Here is an 18,936-nt window from a genome sequence, read left to right as displayed (position 1 = left end):
ACCTGCGTGTTCCCATTTGAAGTGGGTGTGGAGTGCGATTTCAAACGTGCGGCTCATGACGCTGCATATGCACGAGTGAAGCCTCGGAATTCTCGGCTCTGTCACCAATAATTCTTTCTGTCTTTTCTGTTTCCATTCTAAAACCACCTTGTCCATGATCCAGTAAAGAAGGTCCTTTAAGTGACGGGTCAGTAATCAATGCCCACCATGACCCATCCCCGCGCTCCCCCAAGTGACACTAACGCTGTGTTTTTGATCTTCACACCCTGGCTTTCTAAACCGCTTTGTTTTGCCAAGCCATAGTCAGCAAGCCATTTGATCTTGTTAAAACAGGAAAAGCAGAGGAGGAGACTTTTGTCTTGATTCTTTCTGTGTCCCCTTGGACAGGAAGTGGCAAGTGGCTTTCCTGCTTGAATCATGTAGACATGATATGTAACAGTGATGAGCACTGCTGTCTTTCTGGCCAGCTAATTGCTTTGATTGCCCTATGGAGAGAGCTCACGAATAACCCAGAATGAGAAGAATGCCTTCATTTGCCAGTACACGTATTGGTTGCAGAAAAAAAGAGACTTTAGCTGGTAGGGAGAATTTCTCTAGACAAACTTGGCTTGCCCCAGCTTTGCAATGAAAGACCACTTTATTCCTGCTAGGAAGTTATTGTAGGATCCAGTAACCACAGAATAGGAAAATCATTTTCACTCAGATGTGATTAAAACTGAACTCCATAGGCCACAGCACTAAAAAACAAAAACAAACCAAAAAACGAATGGGTAAACGGACAGAGGGAACTAAAAATAGTTGATCTGAAGCTTTGACTTCTTCAGGGGTTCCTTCCTATTCCTGCCCCTGGAAAACATAACAGAGCTACTATATTTCTTACCAAGTTCAGAAACCAAAATTCAGGAGTAGGGGAACTTGGTAAAAATAGAAAGAATCTTTAAGTAGAGGCGGAGAGTACAGAAGGACCGCTGGCAGCTTAGAGAGGGCTTTGGGGAAACACTCAAAATAGGCCAACTCAGGTCTACCGGCCAGGGTCCTAGTCTCCGTTTAGGTGGAGTTTAAGCTGACTTTGTTTTAAATGGGCCACATTATCAGCTTTTGGCCTGAGATTTCTACGTTCATCTTTTAGGCGTCAATCAGATGGTTCACTCAGATTGATCAATGACCAATAGTCACAGCTGTTTTGAAAAGACCTCTTGGTCTACTTTAGCTGTTGCTATGTAGATAGTTACTGTGATAACTTCTAAAGGCTTTCACCTTTAAACTAAATCAGTTTTAATCACCATTAAATCAGTTCTTGTCACTTGTCCAAATTAATATTTCCCAAATTTCATTCACATACTATATTCATAATGTTCATCTAATCAGAGAACCGTGTATGCTATTCCTTAATACATATTTTAATTGCCTCATTTTTCTTAAATACCTACTTTCCCCTCATCCTAAGCTGTAGTAATATCCATGAAATTTGGGCTTTGATGTGCTACTTACCTAGTTACCCAATCCACATGAAATAATTACTTGAATTTAAAATATTCATCTCTTTACATCCGAATCGTCTTACGTACCATATGGCTTTCAAGTATTTCTTTCTGTGCATCATTAAGGTAAAGAAACCCATAATGTATGTTTCCAGTAGCTTTTTATTTCCACTGGTCATGAGAAGAAATCCTCAGTAGTGCTTAAGGCGGGAGATACATCACCTATGTGCACACCCTGCTCACACTGTGTCACCTCCAAGGTACTGTGATAATGACACGCAGAATGCCCTGCTGCTTTCTGACCCGCACCCCGAACTTTTTCTTTCACACCTCGAGTTGATTTGCTCCCTCACGTTTGCTGCTGGCATTGCAAAAACTGTGACGTGCATGGCCAAGGGCAGCCTCTTATTTCTTTCCTTCCTTTCTCAAAGGTTTAGCTTCTTCTCCCGAGATAAGAAGCGTCTGGTCAACACGCAGAGAAACATGCGCATCCACGAGTCCTTTGGCCAGTGGGCCAACTGCCACCGCGACGACGGTTACACGGAACAAGGACAGGAGGCCCTGCAGCACCTGTGACCGTGACCCGCCTCTGTCCTTGGACCTGAACCACCAGCGCCTGCAACAGAACCTGGCCGCCTTGGGTGTCACACCCTCAAACCTGATCCCTCCAACAAACTGTCTGCTTCGAGGGAGCACGTCAAAAAACTGATGCCAAACTCTAAAGAAACGTTTATTTATACCAGGGCTATCACCGTTTCTAATAGATGACTCTGATCCCTTAGGATATATATTTAATAAGACCACGAGCGGAAGCTGACTTTTGCATTAACTTCAGTAACGCAAGCTTCGCCAGATACATCACATGCCGCTATAACTGCTGTTTGACTTGCTTTGTATGAAATTATTTGTGTAGAGGTTTTATGATCACATTTGTCATACTTAAATGGGAGGCAGGGAAGTGGTAGGTTTTCATTAGTTACGTTCATGACATTGTCATGGTGGTAGCATAATATATAGGATGCATCGACTAGACAGGCAGGGCTTCCAAAGTCACAGGATGAGCTGGCCCAGCTTAGGCACAAAGCAAACAGAAAATAGGGAGGACAGTCCTCCTGCCCAGAAACTGGAGACAAGTTTGCAAGAGCCTGTGGTTCTCTATTGCACCTTGTTACTGATAATGCCTAGAGCATGTAGCAATGTTCAAGGCCAGTGCCTTGGAATCTGCTGTGAGTTATGCAGTACTAACCAAACAAAGTTGCTGAGGATGAGACATTGCAACATTTCTTGTGTGGATTCTTTTTTTCTTGGCATCTTGTTTCAGCATTCACCGTGTCAAATACTTAGTCCCCTGCGAAAAAGACAAATGTCCCAAAGCGGATTGAGTGTGACGTGCGGAACTCTAGGGGATGCCAGATGGTGGGTAGGGTAGACTTGCCAAAGCAATGGCGGTGGGTGAAAAGATGGCTTGGGGACCAAACGTCTGGCTGACTCATGAGGCTGCAGTGGAGACGGAGAGCCACATGCCCTGTCTGCACCTGGCAAGTTGGGGGGTTACCCAAATAATGTTTTCTCTCCACTCACGGAGCACCCAGAGTGCAAGACTGGGTGCTCACGGATTGAGAGAGGTACCATTTCCCAACAGGGCACTCAAGTACATCTGACTGGGCTGCTTTCTACACATTTTACTATGGTTTGCTAAGAAACCATCAAGTTGGTTTATAGGATCTACATGAACTCCGTTTCCAGATCGCTGAGAAAAATGACCAGACACGATAATGTTGGTTTAGAGCAGTGGTTCTCCAACCTGACTGCCCATTAGAACTATTAGAGTTTATTCTCAGAGAGTATAAAAGCACGTGTGCTGAGGAATCCCCCTCCCCGCATCACCTTTGGTTGTCTTCCTCCTGGGGTGACCAGTGTTGGTAGTTTCCTGGGTGTCTTTCCTGAAGTAATTTATAAATATACATGCAATCATGTAAAAAAATACAGATATATTTCTGTTCTCTTTCTACATAAATGGCAGCGTGTTATACACATGCTATCCCATACCTTTCTTTCCTTAGAATACCCTGGACATGACTTCACACCAGTATAAAAGACAGTGGGTCTCAACCAGGGGTGATTTTGGCCCCCAGGGATATTTGGCACTCACTGGAGACATTTTTGGTTGTCGCAACTGGGTGGGTGCTACTGTCATCCAGTAGGCCCCAGGGACGCTGCTAAATATCCTACAATGCATAGGACGGCACCCGATACCAAAGCACTTTCCAGCCCCAAATGTCAATAGTGCCAAGACTGAGGAACCCTGGTCGACCATCGAGTGTAATTTGTTCATGTTTGTCCAGGCCCCACTGGTGGACAGGTAGCTTCCAATCTTTCTAAAACAGCGCTGCACACTCACACACGTGCATCAGTCTGCAGAATAAACTAGCAGCAGAATTGCCGGGTCGGAGGGTATCCGCCTTTGCCATGTTGACAACTACAGTCCCTGACGGGGGGGGGGGGGTTCTACTAATTTTTTTTTTTTTTTTAGTTACCAGGGCCATTGTAAGACTAAGCCCAAATGTCCAGGGGTGGGGACTGAATGTGCCTATTTTTTCCATCCATCGCTATTCTGGTACTCAGGGTTGATAGCCGCCAGCTTAGACTCTGTGAACACTACGTAAACACTGCTGCCCCTGTGTGTGTTTCTTCTGAAGCCGTCTCACGACTCAGCTTCCCTGATGTGGAGCAGCTTGTTTACCTAATGTACCTACCAACTCTAGCTCATAACACACGTTGTAAATGAAACATGGGTGAAATCATAAAGGTGTTCCTGCAAGGCGGTCTTCTGAGATTTGGGAGAAGAGTGAAATTCTGCACTGGAAATTTACAAAGGAAAGAGCATATTCTCCTAAAACAGTTCTAACAGCTGACAGCACTTTTAAGATATCGTAGGTCCCCTATGTAACGATGAGATTCATACTCCTGATGCAAAAACCTAGTAATGAATGTGTGAGTCTTGCTACTAAATCAGACATTTACTTTACATGAGACATCCTGAATTTTAAGAACCTGAACTTTCAAAGACACAGCCATGGATAAAAGAAAAAGGTTGAATGTCACTTTCTTGAAAAATCACATGAACAGTATGGTACTTATTCAAAGCTCTCAGAAGTTCAGGTTAATATATCCAGTTTCAAACAAACCAGAGGCTGGATGATCAAGAGAGAAAAGGCAAATCAGTCCATCGGAACCAGCTACTAACCTTTCATTGATTTCATTTTCATTTCACTCTCACTTCTTTTGAACTTTCTCTTTTCCAAGGGCTGGAGGATTACCACAGACCACAGCCCCAAAGCCCTGCAACTCTGGGTTTTCATTTTAAATGCCAGCCACCCCGCCAAAAAGAGAAAAGGAAAAAAGGTAGTCAGCATTTGGCTCGAGAATGGAGTTATATTTGTTCAAGAGAAGCTGGTTGCTGACCCAGATCACTGCTAAGACTGGCTTTTGGTACTAAGTCTGGACATTCTCCTTGGATTCATTTTTCTAACCCATTTTTATTTCACTGCAGCAAACCCTGCACTAGAAAACACACAACTTAGATTCTGACCAGATTTGGGTTCCCAGGAGTCACAGATCAATGCAAATGGTTTTCAGTCATCACCTCTTTCTGCCAAGCCCTCAAAATGGCCATTTCCAATAGATGGGAGAAAAAGCAAATTCCGTACTGCCAAATTAAATGAGTCGTGGCTCCTTACATAGGTCTTTCTGTACAGATGCTGGTGACTGCAAAATTGTTTCTCAAGCTTATCAAATAATGGGTCCTTACAACTATAAGATGAAGGGAGTTCCCTGGTGGTCCAATGGTTAGGACTCTGCACTTTCACTACTGAGGGTGCAGGTTCAATCCCTGGTCAGGGAAGTAAGATCCCACAAACCGCCCATGAGCCCCAAAAAACAAAAACAAAAACTATAAGATGAAGAAGAGAAAATTCAAAGTATCAGCGTGTTCATCTTGAACCTGCATTCCAGAGTCGAAAGAAAACGTACCCAACCCCATTATCATTAGTAAGTTTCTTCTGTTTTGTTTTTGTTTTCATCAGTAAGTTCTATTCAACCACTGGACTTGGATTCTGTATACAAGCAGTGCAGGTCTCCCTGCGCTTTTACTGGTCGGGTACCTTCGTTTGAGTTTGGCAGGGGATGGAGTCTACTTACTTCTGTCCCTCTTCTCCCTCCCCTTGACCCTGTCATCTCTGAAGTCCCTCTCTCTGTCCCAGTCACCTTCTGGCCACACCCTAGTTGATTCTTTTTCCTGCCACCTCTTCTCCCGGCCCCTGTCATGGTCCCGATCCCTCGTCCTGGAGTCCCAGTGTCTTTCTCGGGATCGAGATCGCTCCCTTCTCTCCCTCTTTCCCTCTCGAAACTGGTCGCTTTTAACAACTGGCAGATTAATGGGTTTTCGGAAAGGCCGATCCCGCCCCCCAAATCTCAGCTGCCCAGATTCCTTTTTGCCCCCCAGGCCTCCTCCAAGTCGCCGAGGAATCCACCCTTTGAGAGTCCTTTCCAGTTCATAGTCCACAAATATCTCGTGTTGGTCAATAACCAGGCCGTCGGCGTCCCGGTAAGCTTTGAGCAGAGAACGCTCCTCCTTGTATTCGATGAAGGCGTAGCCCTTCGAAAAGCCCGTGACCAAGTCCCTCACCAGCCGAAGCCGCCGGATGTCCCCATAGCGGGAAAATACTTCCTTTAACTTCTCCTCTTTGGTCTGCAGGTTTAGTCTCGCCACAAACAGGGTGAGGAGGGGGTCTCCTGTGACGCCTTTGTTGGGGGCATATCGTGCCAGCATCGCCCTCCAGACAGCTCGATCATGTGGGTCCTCGTCGGTGCCATCAATGCTGCCAGCTTTAAGCGGGTCATACTCCCTGGCGATGGGCATCCAATCGTTCATGTTCTAAGGAGAAGCACGGCAAGCGTTTATGCAGCATCTACTGTGAGCTATGCATTCAATCCTTCCAACAACCCCATGAAGTAGATACTGCTTTTCGCCCCTTCTTCCAACAGGGAAGGAAGAGGGTTTTTCAGACGCTGTGGCCTCCCAGCCAGAAGGCAGGGGAGACAGTATCAGAGCCAGGCAGTGGGGCTCCAGAATGCTCGCACGCACTCCTCCACCAACCCTCCCCGGAAGGAGCAGAGGGCAACGTGCCTGAGTTTGCTGCATACGTGTATCATCCAGCTTAGCCACGGCAGGGCGCACACAAACTGTTATAACGTGGCAACACGGATCAAAATCCAGAATCAAAACCCAGGCTCACCTTTCAGAGACTTTAAAATGGTCAGAGGGAAACCAGCCTGGGAACTTCTGTGGAAAAGGGCATCTTAAAGAACTCTTTATGGGACTTCCCTGGCGGTCCAAGGGTTAGGACTCGGCACTTTCACTGCCGGGCCCCGGGTTCAATCCCTGGTTGGGGAACTAGGATCCCGCAAGCCACACGGCTCGGCCAAATATATATATAAATAATGATAATAATAACATTAATAAAAGTTAAAAACTCTTTACTACCAAGAGTTTCAAACACATACCAGTGTAGACAATGGCATAACCTTCCATGAATTTCTCACCCGGCTACAACCATGACCAACACCTGGCCTGTCTTATTTCATCTGTGCTCCCCACATTCCCGCTCCCAGATTTTTTTTTTTAATTTTTAAATATTTATTTATTTAGGCTGCACTGGGTCTTTAGTTACGGCACGCAGGATCTTCATTTCGTTATGCAGGATCCTTAGTTGCAGCATGCGGGACTTCTTAGTTGCGGCATGTGGGATCTAGTTCCCCGACCAGGGATTGAACCCGGGCCCCCTGCATTGGGAGTGCGGTGTCTTACCCACTGGACCACCAGGGGAGTCCCTCCCAGATTATTCTGATAAAGACTTTTTAAAAAAACAAAACTACATGGGAAAATGGTGCTCTGAATGCAGCCTTTTGCATCTGTCAGTAAACAGGGAGCAAAGCCAAAATGACAGTGACCCAGCCGCAGGCTCTTTAGTTCAAAAGGAAGATGGGGGACTTCCCTGGTGGCACAGTGCTTAGGAATCCACCTGCCAATGCAGGGGACACAGGTTCGATCCCTGGTCCAGGAAGATCCCACATACTACGGGGCGGCCAAGCCCACATGCCATAACACTGAGCCCACGCACTCTAGGGCCTGCGTGCTGCAACTACTGAGCCCGCGTGCTGCAACTACTGAAGCCTGCGTGCCTAGAGCCCGTGCTCCACAACAAGAGACGCCACTGCAATGAGAGGCCCACGCACTGCAACGAAGAGTGGCCCCCACTCGCCGCAACTAGAGAAAGCATGTGTGCAGCAACGAAGGCCCAATGCAGCCAAAAAATGTATATAAATAAATAAAAAGAAACTTTATATAAAAAAAAAGGAAGATGGGATTTCTTCCCACTTCCCTAGCTCATAATCCATTTATGCTTTGGAGCTTGAGAACTGATTGCAATGGTAATTTTAGTTCAGCAAGCACACTGCAACTGTCATTCATTCCGATAGAAGATCTATGTTTGTTTGAAAGAGGGTGGGTAAGTTTAAGTCTGACACATGATAATTGATTCATGTGAATTTGCTGGAATAATTCGGTGCTTGCCAACGTTTCCGACCCTGCTGGTAATCATGTGACTACCTCTGTAAAGCTTTAGAGCCAAGGCTGAAATATGTTCCTTAAAAACCAGGGCTCTGTCAAATATATCTGGTGATCTTCATTCCTAACAGCATCTTTCCATGATATTTATTAAAATGGTATCTATAGTTTTCCCCCCCTCTCTCAAATTTTCCTCAAGGATCTTTTTTGGTTTTGCTCTTCAGTTTATGGGTTATGTAGGGGGAGTGATCACAGTGGAATTTCTTTTCCCAGTAAAAAAGTAAAACACCTACAGAATAAAACCCAAAGTCAATGAACTCAAGAATTCTGACTCTCACTTAGCCTCTCCTCATATTCCATTGCAGAACCTATTCTCCCCAGGACTGCTCCTCATTCCTTGAACGTGCCCTAATCCCCTAGCTCTGTGTCTTTCCTGGTGCAATTTCCTCTGCTGGGAATATTCCCTTCCTTTCCACCTCCCACATCTCCACTTGTGGAAATTCTACTGGTCCTTCAAGTCCAGCTTCCAGCCTCTTCCCCATGAAGCAAATCCGCAATAAGAGAAGCCACCGCAATGAGAAGCCCGTGCACCGCAGCAATGAAGAGCAGCCCCCGCTCACCCAACTAGAGAAAGCCCGCACGCAGCAACGAAGACCCAGTGCAGCCAAAAAATTAATTAATTATTTTAAAAAAGAAAGAAAGAAAATTGAGAGGCAGGACATTACACCATCTGCCACCAAATTGTAAAAGGAGGACATATATGCGGCTCATCATTAACAAGCAACTTTGGAGAAGACACCTCTCTGGTATCCTTATCAGTAAAAGGATGATAAACAACTAGAACAAGGGAAGGAGCACGAGAAGAGTGAGAGGCTTTTGGTCCGGTCTGGGCTCTGCCTCTAACTCACTTTGTGTCTTTTGTCTATTATGGCTGTAATTTCTCCACATGGGGTAAAAAAAAGAGAGAGAGATCACTGTGTTGTTTGGATCTCTGCTCTGGTATTCTCTAAATGGACCTAAAATTCTTAAGATTCTAATCGTACTATCGCAAGGTTGCAGGAAAAACAAACAAACAAAAAAGAGACCATCATATAGTTAACCTGTATTGAACACTTAGGAGGTGCCAGGCACTGTGCTAAGCACTTAGCTCCCCTCACCTCTCAACAACACCGGGACACACCCACTTCTATTATTGCCATTTCAGATGCCAAAGGTGAGATGCAAAAAGATTGTCTCTTGTCCCAAATCACAGAAGTAGCCCAGAGGGGGAGTTAGAACCAAGGGCTTTTATTGACTCCAGAGCTTGAGCTCTTAACTCTTTCCTTAGATAGCTGTCATAAAACATAAAGCTTGAGATGGGGATAGGACAAAGCAGGCCACGTCTGGGTATCTGAGGCTGAGAGCCCCCTCGCAGGCAAGTGGGAAAGGAACCCGTCCCCATTCCACAGGAAAAGGTCACAAAGATTCACCAAATAAAGCTGACATTGCTGTACACAGTCAGAGCTCCTGTTCAAAGCTTTAAGAGTTCCTCAAATTAAACTCCGGAAAAAAATTACAAAGGGATAAAAGATGAGTTTCCGGTTTTCTCCCTCACCTGCATGCTCCTATCAATACTCAATACCAAGAGAAGAGCGGGCTTCACAGCTTCTCGTTAATCTTTCTAGGTGTATTTCCTCCGTTGCAACATTGCATTGAGATTTTCTACCACCATCTCTCTGGATGTTTAGATTCTCGTCATTACTTCATAAACGGAGATGGGATGTGAGAGATGAATCGTCGGGGGTGGAAGTGAGTGGGGCAATGAACTATTAAAGACAGAAGTGTGGAAAGTGAAAAAGCACTGGATTGGGAGTCAGAACACCCAGGTGTGAGACCTAGTGTTAGCTTCGGCAAAATTTAAATCACCTGTTAAATGCTGCTAAGTGCCTCTTCACCGCGTTTTTTTGTGAAGATGAGAAAAGGTAGTGTCTTTGAAAGCGCTTTCTAATTATAAATTATTATACAAATAAAAGCTATTCTTGGGCTTCCCTGGTGGCGCAGTGGCTGGGAGTCCGCCTGCCGATGCAGGGGATGCGGGTTTGTGCCCCCGTCCGGGAAGCTCCCACATGCCGCAGAGCGGCTGGGCTCGTGAGCCATGGCCGCTGAGCCTGCGCGTCCGGAGCCTGTGCTCCGCAACGGGAGAGGCCACGGCAGTGAGAGGCCCGCGTACCACAAAAAAAAAAAAAAAAAGCTATTCTTAAGCAAACAAACAAAGCACTCGTCCCCAGGCCGAGCCTGCAGAACGGAACAACCGGCGCTTCCCACCAGGTGGGAAGCAAACTGAAGGCTGGCGCCCAGAGCCGTCCGAGCACGCGCAGTGAGGCCGTGGACGCTAACGCGGAACTCTCCGTGAAAAAGTCTATACTTCCGATCCGCCCCCCCGCCCCGCAGCGCCTCCGTCTCGGCCGCCGGCCCTCAGGGCTGCCTTCCCCAGCCCGTCACCATCTGAGGGGGCACAGGACGGAAGGGGCCATCCTACCAACCCAGCTGTCGCCCCCGCTCCCGGCAACACAACCCCAAAAGGTCCCCCTTTGCCCGCTTTCAACATGGCGGCCCACGCACGCGCCGACATACCGTCCAGGCCGAATTCCCTCGTCCTTCTCGCCAGGGTGTGCCCTACTCCCACCAAACCGCTCCCGCTCACCTCAGCAAGGATCGGGCTTCCTTTCCCACGGGGCCAGGTGCCGAGCTCGAAGCGACGGAAGATTCTTCCTCCTTGACTGACAGGACCTTTACATCGGAAGTAGCAGATTCGTCACGGGCCCTGTTTCCGTTTTTGCTTTTATTTTAACAAATTTAATCACATGCCTTGAGCATCGACTGCATATCGTCTCCGAAGAGAATGAACTTTCTGTTTCTGTAAAAATTTTCACGAAGACAGAAACTGCTAAATTGAACAAAAGTTGAAAGACGATCGAATGTGCAGCTAGTTGTCTGGGAGCCGCTGGATTTCTCTCCGTGGCAAGGAGGTGTTTCAGCGCGATGCGAGTTTTGGTTCTTAGGCTCGCTTTGAGAATTTGATTAATATTGTGGGATTTTTTTACTCAGAAAATGCGTATGCCGGTTCACAAGGAAACTTTGTACGTATGTTTTGCCAGAGTTTTTCTAACCCGTAAATTTAACACGTTCGCTTTCCACACAAGCAAAACAGTTCTTCACAGTTTGGAGAGTTTACTTAAGAATCGCGTGGAAGCTGGTTTAAATGCCGTTTCCTGGGCCCCGCAGGGAATCAGTGAATTCAGAACCGCTGAATGAACCTCAAAATGACTCTTTGAGGACCCCTGCTTTTAGAGTCACGGTTAAGAAGCCCAGATTTAAAACCTAAGCGTGGGAGGGAGAGGGGAGAACCGTGTGGTCAGTAAATCTGTGTAGAACGGGTAGATGTATGCATTCAGATTATGCTGTGTTTCTTTTTTGTTAGGTCAAAATATTCGGGTAGATTACGACTTGTGGTACAACTTGAAATGGCTTGAGACAGTTGTGCTTTTCATGATGAGTCTCGTGATTTCTTCAGCCACTCTTTTTCTGATTAATTCTTACAAGTGGGTCATTTCTGCGAACAGCTGATCTCATTTTGATTCCAGTCCTATTCTTAGAAGGTAAGCCAATGACCAGCTACTAAGGATGTATTACTGCTACCTAGTTTTTATCAAATCTTTATTATGTAGGTGAAGCATAAGTTCTGAATATCTATAGCTTTCTTTAAAGTACGTTCTCTTGAAATATATTAATAAAATGTATTGAGTAAAAAAGTGAGCAATATCTATAGTTTAAAATTTCATATTTAGGACTTCCCTGGTGGCGCAGTGGTTAAGAATCCACCTGCCAATGCAGGGGACACTGGTTCGATCCCTGGTCCAGGAAGATCCCACATGCCGCAGAGCAACTAAGCCCGTGCCCCACGACTACGGAGCCTGCGCTCTAGAGCCCGCGAGTCACAATTACTGAGCCCGTGAGCCACAACTCCTGAAGCCTGGGCGCCTAGAGCCCGTGCTCCGCAACAAGAGACGCCACAGTTTGAAGCCCACGCACCGCAACTAAGAGTAGCCCCCCTCACGGCAACTAGAGAAAGCCCGCGCTCAACAATGAAGACCCAGTGCAGCCAAAAATAAATAAACATATTAAAAAATTAATTAATTAAATTTAAAAAAGAAATATTGTGGTCCCAGTATCTCTGCTCTGCTGGCTTACCAACGGAAGGCTTCTGGGAAAAGTGCATCCACAGCATGAATGCTGCTGCAGAGTCTGAAGGTGCTGCAGACATCTTTTAATATGCTTGGTGGCCTCTTGAAGGGCCATCTGACAGGCATCTCCACGGCTGCCACATCTATATAATTAAAGTTTAATTATATACAAAATTACTTATATAACAAAATACTTTATAAACCAAGCAGAAGATCTGAAGGGCAACGTGAGCAACGCTACTAGAGATTTCTATAGAAGTTTCATATTAATACAATCTTTTTTTCCTTTTTCCGGTTTTATTGACATACAGCACTATATAAGTTTAAGGTGACTTACATACATCATGATATGATTACCACAGTAAGTTTAGTGAGCATCTGTCATCTCGTAAGGATACAAAATAAAAGAAATAGAAAAAAAATGTTTTCCCATACAGCAGTGTTAAAAAGATATTTATCATATCATACATTACATCCCTAGTACTAATTTATAACTGGAAATAAGTACCTTTTGACTGCTTCCGTCCAATTCCCCCACCCCCAGGCCTCACCTCTGGGAACCACAAATCTGATCTCTTTTTCTATGTGTTTGTTTGTTTGTTTGTTTTGAAGTATAACTGACCTACAACACTATGTTAGCTCCTGGTGCACGATATTATGATTTGATATTTCTGTACATTTCAAACTGATCACCACCACACTAATACCATCTTAAAACAAACATTTAAAAAAACAAACAAACATTTAGCATCACCTGGCAGACACTGGGCTAAGCTCACTTCACTCTCTCAACAGCTCATTGCAGAGTGTATTGTTACCTTCCTGGGTGGAACAGAGCTGGCCTGGAGAGTAGGGTGGAGGACATTAGTCCCTTGGCCGTAGTCTCCTTTAATGCTTCCCCCACCCACCTACACCACCTCCCCACACACACACCCCACCCTCCCACTCATCACCCCGAATAAACATTTCACCTAAGTTTAAAAAAAAAAGTGTGCTGTTATGCAAACACCGACTGAAAACAAGTGCTCTGGGCACCACCCTTCCTGCAACCAAATTCTTTTCTAAAGACTTTCAGCTCCTAGAGCTGAAGTCACTGATCCAGGATTGCAGGCATTTAAGCCAAAAGAGAACAGGAAGAAAGACATACTGAATGTACCACTCAGGAAATTAATGGTGCCACCAGTATTCAGAAGAGCATGAGACCTACTCTGCTTGATGTACCAAAATAGGACCACCAGATATTTGCTAATGGAACTTTCCTGTGGGTGGAATTAACCCCCAAACACTTATGGTTCCATTTTTATGAAGCATGACCCACCCACTACTTTTGTTTCCCACGTCATGTTTTCCTTTGCTTAACAGTGAGTTGGGCGATACCTTACTTTATGTTCTTTTTTTTTTTTTTTTGCGGTACCCGGGCCTCTCACTGCTGTGGCCTCTCCCGTTGTTGAGCACAGGCTCCGGACGCGCAGGCTCAACGGCCATGGCTCACGGGCCCAGCCGCTCCGCGGCATGTGGGATCTTCCCGGACCGGGGCACGAACCCGTGTCCCCTGCATCGGCAGGCGGACTCTCAACCACTGCGCCACCAGGGAAGCCCCACTTGGATTTTTTAAAAAGCTTTGTTGTAGACATATTCTATGTGTGTTACTGACCCAGCTTTTCATATCTTGTACCCAAATAATCATATGAACTTGGGGAGTCTCATACTTCATATTCTGGAGATAAAGTAGTTTATAATAGGCATAGTAATAATAATAGCCAACATGTATTGAGCACTTACCGTGTGCCAGATGCTGTTCTAAAGCACTTCACGACAATCTTATAAAATGGCTTCTATCCTTACCCCCATTTGATAGCTGGGAAGACTGAGCCCCAGAGAAGTAATTTCCTTGCCTAAGATCACACAGCTTGCAAGTGACAGAGCCAATCAAGATTTGAACAGTTGTGGTCTGGTCTAGAATCCACCTTGAACACTGCGGTAGCACTCATACTTTTTCAAATTTCAGGGTGCATGTGCATCAGAATTACCTAGAGGGCTTGTTAAAACACAGATTGGGGCTTCCCTGGTGGTGCAGTGGTTGAGAGTCCGCCTGCCGATGCAGGGGACACGGGTTCGTGCCCTGGTCCGGGAAGATCCCACATGCCGCAGAGCGGCTGGGCCCGTGAGCCATGGCCGCTGAGCCTGCGCGTCCAGAGTGTGTGCTCCGCAATGGGAGAGGCCACAGCAGTGAGAGGCCCGCGTACCGCAAAAAAAAAAAAAAAAAAAACCAGATTGCTGGGGCCCACCCCTAAAGTTTCTGATTCAGTGGGTCAAGAATTTGCATTTCTGAAAAGTTTCCAGGTGATGCTGATGCTGCTGGTCTCGGAAACACACTTTAAGAACCTCTGCTGGGTGAAAAAAGAAACCGGCCCCAAATGGAATCACTTGTGCTAAGCCCTTAATATATAACTTCAATTTCAGCCTCTCCCGGGGTGGAATTTTAAACCAATCAATCTGGAATTTCCTGATCATCCCTAGTGAGGTAATCTGCTTGATGGACTCCCCACCTTCACCCCCAAGGGAAGGCGACCTTACCTGAAATAATCCTTTCTTTTGTTTATGACTTCCTTGTCTTATCCCCCTTTTCTGCCTTTAAAAACCTTCCATTTGTACAGCTCCTCTGAAGCTCTTTTCTACTTGCTAGATGAGATGCTGCCCAATTCATGAATTGTCAAATAAAGCCAAGGAGATCTTCAAATATACTTAGTTGAATTTTTTTTTTTAATATTTATTTAGGGGCTTCCCTAGTGCAGTGGTTAAGAATCTGCCTGCCAATGCAGGGGACACGGGTTCGAGCCCTGTTCTGGGGAGATCCCACATGCCGCGAACCACCTAAACCCATGCACCACAACTACTGAGCCTGCACTCTAGAGCCCACAAGCCACAACTACTGAGCCCGCGCGCCTAGAGCCCATGCTCCTTAACAAGAGGAGCCACCGCAATGAGAAGCCTGAGCACCGCAAGGAAGAGCAGCCCCGCTCGCCGCAACTAGAGAAAGCCCACGCGCAGCAACAAAGACCCAGTGCAGACAAAACTAAAATAAATAAATTTAAAATATTTATTTATTATTTTTTTTAATTTAGTCTGCTCCAGGTCTTAGTTGTGGCTCACGGGATCTTCATTGTGGCATGCGGGATCTTTAGTTGCGGCATGCAGACTTCTTACTTGCGGCATGCAGACTTCTTACTTGCGGCATGCATGCGGGATCTAGTTCCCTGACCAGGGATCGAATCCAGGCCCCCTGCACTGGGAGCATGGAGTCTTACCCACTGGACCACCAGGGAAGTCCCGAATTTTGTTTTTTAACAGCTGTAATTCAGAATTGTTTTCATAATTTCCCAACGGAGAGAGAAGGGTCATGATTATCTACCAACAGATTGTCCAGTTCTATGAGGGATCTAAGAGTTAAGATCATTAACACTTGATAATAACAACCAGTGTCCATAGATGCTTATGATGTGCTGGACACTGGATGAGGCACTTTTCACAAATTATCTCGTCTAATCCTCACACCAGTTTTGGGGAATACTTTTATTTTTCCAAGTTGACTGTAGGAAATGGGGATTTGGAGATTAGAGAATTTGATCAAATTTATGTACCAGGAAGTAACAATTGTGAGGTTCAAGTCAAAACTATTTAACTCCACAGCCCTGTTGGCTACTACTTTACAGCCCTGGCACATAGTAGGCGCTCAGTAAATAAGTTGTCAAATGAATGAACAAAAGAATCTTTTTTTTTTATATCAAAATCCTAGTTACTCAATGGAAGACACTTTGACTTTTTTAAAGTGCGATTTACCAGGTTTCACTGTGTAACAAAGAAGGAAGGAAGATATGGTGCCTTAGAGGATCAATTTCTAGAGAAATTTCAAGGCAGAAGGAACTTTTGAAAAGGACAGTGGTGCAGAAGAGATTCATACCAGCAGTGGTGGCTGGGGATCCTGATGGTAAAAAATAAATGCAGCAACATTAAATTCTTTCTGATAAGCATTGCTCTGCGAAGGCTACATTCCAACAATGTTCGGTGGTTTTTAGTCTATTCACAGAGTTGTGCAACCATCACCACAATCTAATTTTAGAACATTTTCATCACCCCAAAAAGAAGCCCTGTCTGCATTAGCATGTACTCCCCCTCCTCCAGCTCTAGACAACCACTAATCTACTTTCTATCTCTATGGATTTGCTGTTGTGCACATTTCATATAAATGGAATCATACAATAGGTGGCCTTTGTGGCTGGCTTCTTTCACTCAGTAAAATGTTTTCAAGATTCATCCACATTGTAGCATCTGTCAGTGCTTCATTCCTTATCTCCTTACCAGCACTTTACTGAGGTATAATTTACCTAAAGGAAATACACAGTGTTAAGCATACAGTTCCGCAATATTTCACCTATGTATGTACTCATGTGACCTTCACCAAGATCAAGATGTAGCACATTTTCATCACCCCATAGAGTTTCCTCACATGTTAAAAGAAGGAAAACTGGTAAAGTACACATAAGATAAAATTTATTTTACAACCTTAACCATTTTTAAGTGTACAGTTCAGTAGTGTTAAGTACATTCATATTGTTGTGCAACCAAACTCCAAAACTTTTTCACCCTACAGAACTGATACTCTATACCCACTAAACAACAACCCTCCATTCCCCCCTCCCCCCAGCCCCTGGCAACCACCATTCTACTTTCTGTTTCTATGAGTTTGTACACTAGATATCTCATATAAGTGAAATCATGTAGTATTTATCTTTTGGTGACTGGCTTAATTTCACTTAGCATAATGTTCTCAAGGTTCATCGATGTTGTGGCATGTGTCAGAATTTCCTTCCTTTTTAAGGCTGATTAATATTCCATTGTATGTATACACCACATTTTTTTTATCCATTCATCTGTGGATGGATTTGGGTAACTTCCACCTTTTGGCTATTGTGAATAATGCTACTATGAACATGAGTGTGCAAATATCTCTTTGACACCCTGCTTTCAATTCTTTCGGATATGTACCCCAAAGTGGTATTGCTGGATCATATGATAATTCTATTTTTCATTTTATTTATTTTTTTCTTCTTATTATTTTTTTATACAGCAGGTTCTTGTTAGTCATCCATTTTATACACATCAGTGTATCCATGTCAATCCCAATCGCCCAATTCATCACACCCCCCCCACCCCCACACCGCTATCCCCCCCTGGTGTCCATACGTTTGTTCTCTACGTCTGTGTCTCAATTTCTGCTCTGCAGGGACTTCCCTGGCAGTCCAGTGGTTAAGACTCTGCACTTCCACTGCAGGGGACGCAGGTTTGATCCCTGGTTGGGAAACTAAGATCCCACATGCCGTAAAGTGTGGCCAAAAAGAAAAAGAAATGCAATTGATATTTTATATTGACCTTGTATGCTGCAACCTTGAGCTCATTTATTAGCTCTAGTAGTTTTTCTGTGGATTCTGTAGCCTGTTAATATGGTGGATTACATAGATTGATTTTTTTTAGTATTTATTTATTTATTTTTGGCTGCATCGGGTCTTGGTTGCAGCTGCGGGATTTTTTTTTTTTTTTTTTTTTTTTTATAGCTGTGTTGGGTCTTCGTTGCTGTGCGTGGGCTTTCTCTAGTTGCGGTGAGCAGAGGCTACTTTTCGTCGCAGTGCGTGGGCTTCTCATTTTGGTGGCTTCTCTTGTTGCGGAGCACAGGCTCTAGGCACGCAGGCTTCAGTAGTTGTGGCTCGCGGGCTCAGTAGTTGTGGCTTATGGGCTCTAGAGCGCAGGCTCAGTAGTTGTGGCTTAGTTGCTCCGCGGCATATGGGATCTTCCCCGACCAGGGCTCAAACCCGTGTCTCCTGCATTGGCAGGCGGATTCTTAACCACTGCGCCACCAAGGAAGTCCCTAATTTATTTATTTTTTACTTTTTTGGCTGCATCGGGTCTTAGTTGTGGCACATGGGATCTTCGCTGAGGCATGCGGGAGCTTTTGTTGCAGTGCACAGGCTTCTCTCTAGTTGTGGTGTGCAGGTGTTCTCTCTCTAGTTGTGGTGCTCCGGCTCCAGAGCGCGTGAGCTCTGTAGTTTCCGGCACGCGGGCTCTCTCGTTGAGGCTCACGAGCTCAATAGTTGTGGCGCGCGGGCTCAGTTCCCCGACCAGGAATCGAACCCACGTCCCCTGCATTGGAAGGTGGATTCTTTACCACTGGACCACCAAGGAAGTCCCAAAAGATAATTTTACTTAAGTCAAACTGAGGATTATAAGCCGAGAGACAGACTCTCGGAAGCTCTGAGAACTGTTCTGCCTATTAGAAGTCAAAGACACAGTCATAAGCCTTTTTGAGACAAAGGATCATACATCAAAATGACATACAGACATTTTACATAAACTTCACCAAAGATACAGAGTCCAGGTAAGCAAGCAATTAAGTCACCATGACTCCCTACAGAGTTTGGAAAGAGTGCTAATCTTTTAAGCGGTTACATTGCTAGCATCAGAAGAAAGGGGAAAAAAAGTTGACCTTTGTGGTCAAGCAGGCATTCCCACCTTTGAGGAGGTCTGGTTAATGTATAATGCAAATGTACAT

General features: G+C 45.2%; 2 protein-coding genes and 1 long non-coding RNA gene across 9 annotated transcripts in view; 2 read left to right on the top strand and 1 right to left on the bottom strand.

Annotated features, from left to right (window-relative positions):
- RILPL1 (Rab interacting lysosomal protein like 1) overlaps nucleotides 1–2,759 on the top strand; it is a 43,684-nt gene extending 40,925 nt beyond the window's left edge. For 2 of the 6 annotated variants that reach the window (XM_067701091.1, XM_067701087.1), the window contains exons 7-8: nucleotides 164–187; nucleotides 1,913–2,759. In XM_067701091.1, coding sequence (XP_067557192.1) covers nucleotides 164–187; nucleotides 1,913–2,057 — 169 coding nt within the window. In that variant the 3' untranslated portion in view covers nucleotides 2,058–2,759. The remainder of the gene's footprint in view (nucleotides 1–163; nucleotides 188–1,912) is intronic. The other 4 variants (XM_067701092.1, XM_067701090.1, XM_067701088.1 and 1 more) reach the window with 4 other exon arrangements.
- A 500-nt stretch (nucleotides 2,760–3,259) lies between these two features.
- SNRNP35 (small nuclear ribonucleoprotein U11/U12 subunit 35) lies at nucleotides 3,260–10,949 on the bottom strand. Of its 2 annotated transcripts, none has more exons than XM_067701104.1 (2): nucleotides 10,793–10,949; nucleotides 3,260–6,417 (listed from the first exon to the last, which is right to left on the bottom strand). In XM_067701104.1, the coding sequence occupies exon 2, from the start codon at nucleotides 6,412–6,414 to the stop codon at nucleotides 5,674–5,676; it is 741 nt and encodes a 246-aa protein (XP_067557205.1). In that variant the 5' UTR covers nucleotides 6,415–6,417; nucleotides 10,793–10,949; the 3' UTR covers nucleotides 3,260–5,673. The 2 variants fall into 2 exon arrangements, with proteins under 2 accessions (XP_067557205.1, XP_067557206.1); XM_067701105.1 differs by having other exon boundaries at nucleotides 10,723–10,863.
- Nucleotides 10,950–11,090: 141 nt separating this feature from the next.
- Nucleotides 11,091–13,733, top strand: LOC137203950 (uncharacterized). Its single transcript, XR_010933380.1, has 3 exons — nucleotides 11,091–11,228; nucleotides 11,570–11,747; nucleotides 11,937–13,733. It is a non-coding gene; the product is annotated as an uncharacterized lncRNA (long non-coding RNA).
- Nucleotides 13,734–18,936: the final 5,203 nt, after the last annotated feature.

The sequence above is a fragment of the Pseudorca crassidens genome, chromosome 12 (genome assembly GCF_039906515.1).
Source record: "Pseudorca crassidens isolate mPseCra1 chromosome 12, mPseCra1.hap1, whole genome shotgun sequence".
In the NCBI taxonomy this organism is placed as follows: domain Eukaryota; kingdom Metazoa; phylum Chordata; class Mammalia; order Artiodactyla; family Delphinidae; genus Pseudorca; species Pseudorca crassidens.
This window is presented reverse-complemented; position numbering and strand designations above follow the sequence as displayed.